The sequence below is a fragment of the Nematolebias whitei genome, chromosome 22 (genome assembly GCF_014905685.2).
Source record: "Nematolebias whitei isolate Nwh7 chromosome 22, NemWhi1, whole genome shotgun sequence".
NCBI classification, from domain to species: domain Eukaryota; kingdom Metazoa; phylum Chordata; class Actinopteri; order Cyprinodontiformes; family Rivulidae; genus Nematolebias; species Nematolebias whitei.
Window position 1 is genome coordinate 22671457 of NC_056519.1, and position 2542 is coordinate 22673998.

The window sequence follows — 2542 nt, forward strand, 5'->3', positions numbered from 1 at the left end:
GATAGCTGATGCAGCAGATAGCTGATGTAGCAGATAGCTGATGTAGCGGATAGCTGATGTAGCAGATAGCTGATGTAGCAGATAGCAGTGTTAGCCCTACCATTATACAAGCAGGGTGCCCCACCCTGTTAACAGAACTGAGTGCACTGCCTACCGAACCGAACGACGCACCCCACCACCCCCCCAAACGGTGTAACGCTAAGCTAGCAATGCGCAATACAGGCGCTTCAGCTAAAAAGCTAAAGGCTCCCCCCCCCACACGCTCACAAACTGCCAGTGTGCACAGCTCAGGTATGTTTCTCCCTCGTTGACAAAAATAACGGTCGTGATGAGCGCCCCACCTTGGCAAGTTATCTAGAGGAAACACTAGATGGCTAATGTAAGTTAGCTGGACCAGATTACATCCATCCATTTATTCATTCATTTTTTATCTTTACCCACTTCTTCCTTTTCGGGTCAAGGAGGTCACTGGTGCCCATATCCAGCAGTCACTGTGAGAGAGGCGGGGGACACCCTGGACAGGTCTCCAGTCCATCAGGGACACAAAGAGACAATCAACCATTCACTCTCTCACTCACACCTAGAGACAATTTAGAGTTACCAATCAGCCCAACATGCATGTTTATGGTCTGTGGGAGGAAACCAGAGCACCTGGAGAAGAAGAACATGTAAACTCCACCCAGAAAGGCCCTCGGCCGGGATTCGATTCGGCAACCTTCTTACTGAGAGGCAACAGCTCTACTAAGTGCTTCATTGTGCTGCTGAACAGATTACCCAGCTTGTTTAATATAAACAGTGATTAGCTAGCTATCTTAACATCTAGGAAGATCTAATCAATGGATATCTAAAGTTAATGGTTTTTAATGGTTTTAAACTCACCCAGCAGCTGTCTAAATCCTAATGAAATTACAAGGAGCCTGAAGGTTTCCATCCCTTGTTCTGACTTTGTACCAGGACTGACGGACGAACGACAGGAAACGGCAAAACATCTTTGTTCAAATAAACTAAAACTGTAACACTGAGGTGAATAAGCTCAACATGCTTTACTCCGTTTCTGTATTTCCTCTTTTATTTTATGTTTTTGTCTCAGATACCAGCTGCAGGTCTCTCCCTGACTGCAGTGGACGTGGGGCTCTTATCAGCTCTCCAGCCGAGTCAAATAACGCTCTCCTTGTTCCTGTCCACCCCTGACGGCGACACCGTAACAGGCACCGGCGTCATCCTCCCCTACTCGAGCACTGGTAACCCTCGAAGGCTCCTCGAGAGCGCACAATCACGCTTCTTCCTCTGAAATGAGGAAGTTGAGCACTGTCAGTCATGAAATGAGGTTTGCAAAAACCAAATCAGAGAAAGTTTAATCTCAAACTTAGAAGCAAGCAAGGTTTTGATTAGAGGGAACCCGTGCAGACCACACGTGTCCTATCCTGGTCCTGGAGGACCACTGTCCTGCACGTTTAGATGCTTCTCTGCTGCAACACCTGATGTGCATCTATCAATGAACAGACTTCTGGAGAACATGAAGGTGTTGGAGCAGGGAGACGAGTAAAACATGGAGGATGGTGGCCCTCAAAACCAGGATTAGACCCCCGGGAGCAGCTCCATACTGGTCTTTGATCCAGTCCTGGTCTTACATCGTCTGTGTTTTTCAGATCCGGTCCCTGGAGCCTGTAACATCGAGTTTAACCTAGACGTGGATCCAAACGTCTACATCCACTACAACCTCTATGAGACCACCATCCGCTTTGCACCGGCTAACTTAGGATCAGAGAGGTAGAGTTCTGTTTACTTCCTGCTCCGCCTCGAAAACTGAAACTTGTTTTTTTTTTTTTTTTTTGTATTTAACAGCCGCACCTTCTCCCACTCTGCTCTGCACAAGTTGGATTTCTCTGACATGAATCAGACGCCTTCTCTCGGTTCTGGACATCCCAAAGAGCGCGCAAATAAAATGGCTCATTTAGTTTTCGCTTCATTCGTAACGCTCGTTTGATGTTTGGAAACACTCGTTTTCTAAATGCAGAAATTCTTCTTGCGTGTTTCACCAATAAACCAGTCACTGGTGGAGTTCTGCAGCCGGCCTGCTTCAGCCACAAGTTCAACCTCTGCAGTTTTTAACTCGTCTGACGGGACGAGAACTGCTGGAGATGGAAAGTCAGCTTCATGGGCTTTAGCTGTCGTGTGTAACTCTCTGGCTTCCTTAAAAACCTGAACTGTTTCCTGCAGAGTGAACGCTTGTTGCTGGATGATTCTGCTGAAAGCTGCTGAACGAGCTGAATCTTAGCTAAATGATACTGCTGAAAGCTGCTGAACGAGCTGAAGCTTAGCTAAATGATTCTGCTGAAAGCTGCTGAACGAGCTGAAGCTTAGCTAAATGATTCTGCTGAAAGCTGCTGAATGAGCAGAAGCTTAGCTAAAAGATTCTGCTGAAAGCTGCTGAATGAGCAGAAGCTTAGCTAAAAGATTCTGCTGAAAGCTGCTGAACGAGCTGAAGCTTAGCTAATGATTCTGCTGAAAGCTGCTGAACGAGCTGAAGCTTAGCTAAATG

At 46.7% G+C, this 2542-nt stretch overlaps 1 protein-coding gene across 1 annotated transcript in view; it reads left to right on the forward strand.

The window, feature by feature from the left end:
• Nucleotides 1–2542, forward strand: part of tm7sf3 (transmembrane 7 superfamily member 3) — a 10835-nt gene that overhangs the window by 4499 nt on the left and 3794 nt on the right. Inside the window, exons 3-4 of the mRNA XM_037696226.1 lie at nucleotides 1091–1241; nucleotides 1650–1770. Of these exons, the coding sequence (XP_037552154.1) occupies nucleotides 1091–1241; nucleotides 1650–1770 (272 nt within the window). The remainder of the gene's footprint in view (nucleotides 1–1090; nucleotides 1242–1649; nucleotides 1771–2542) is intronic.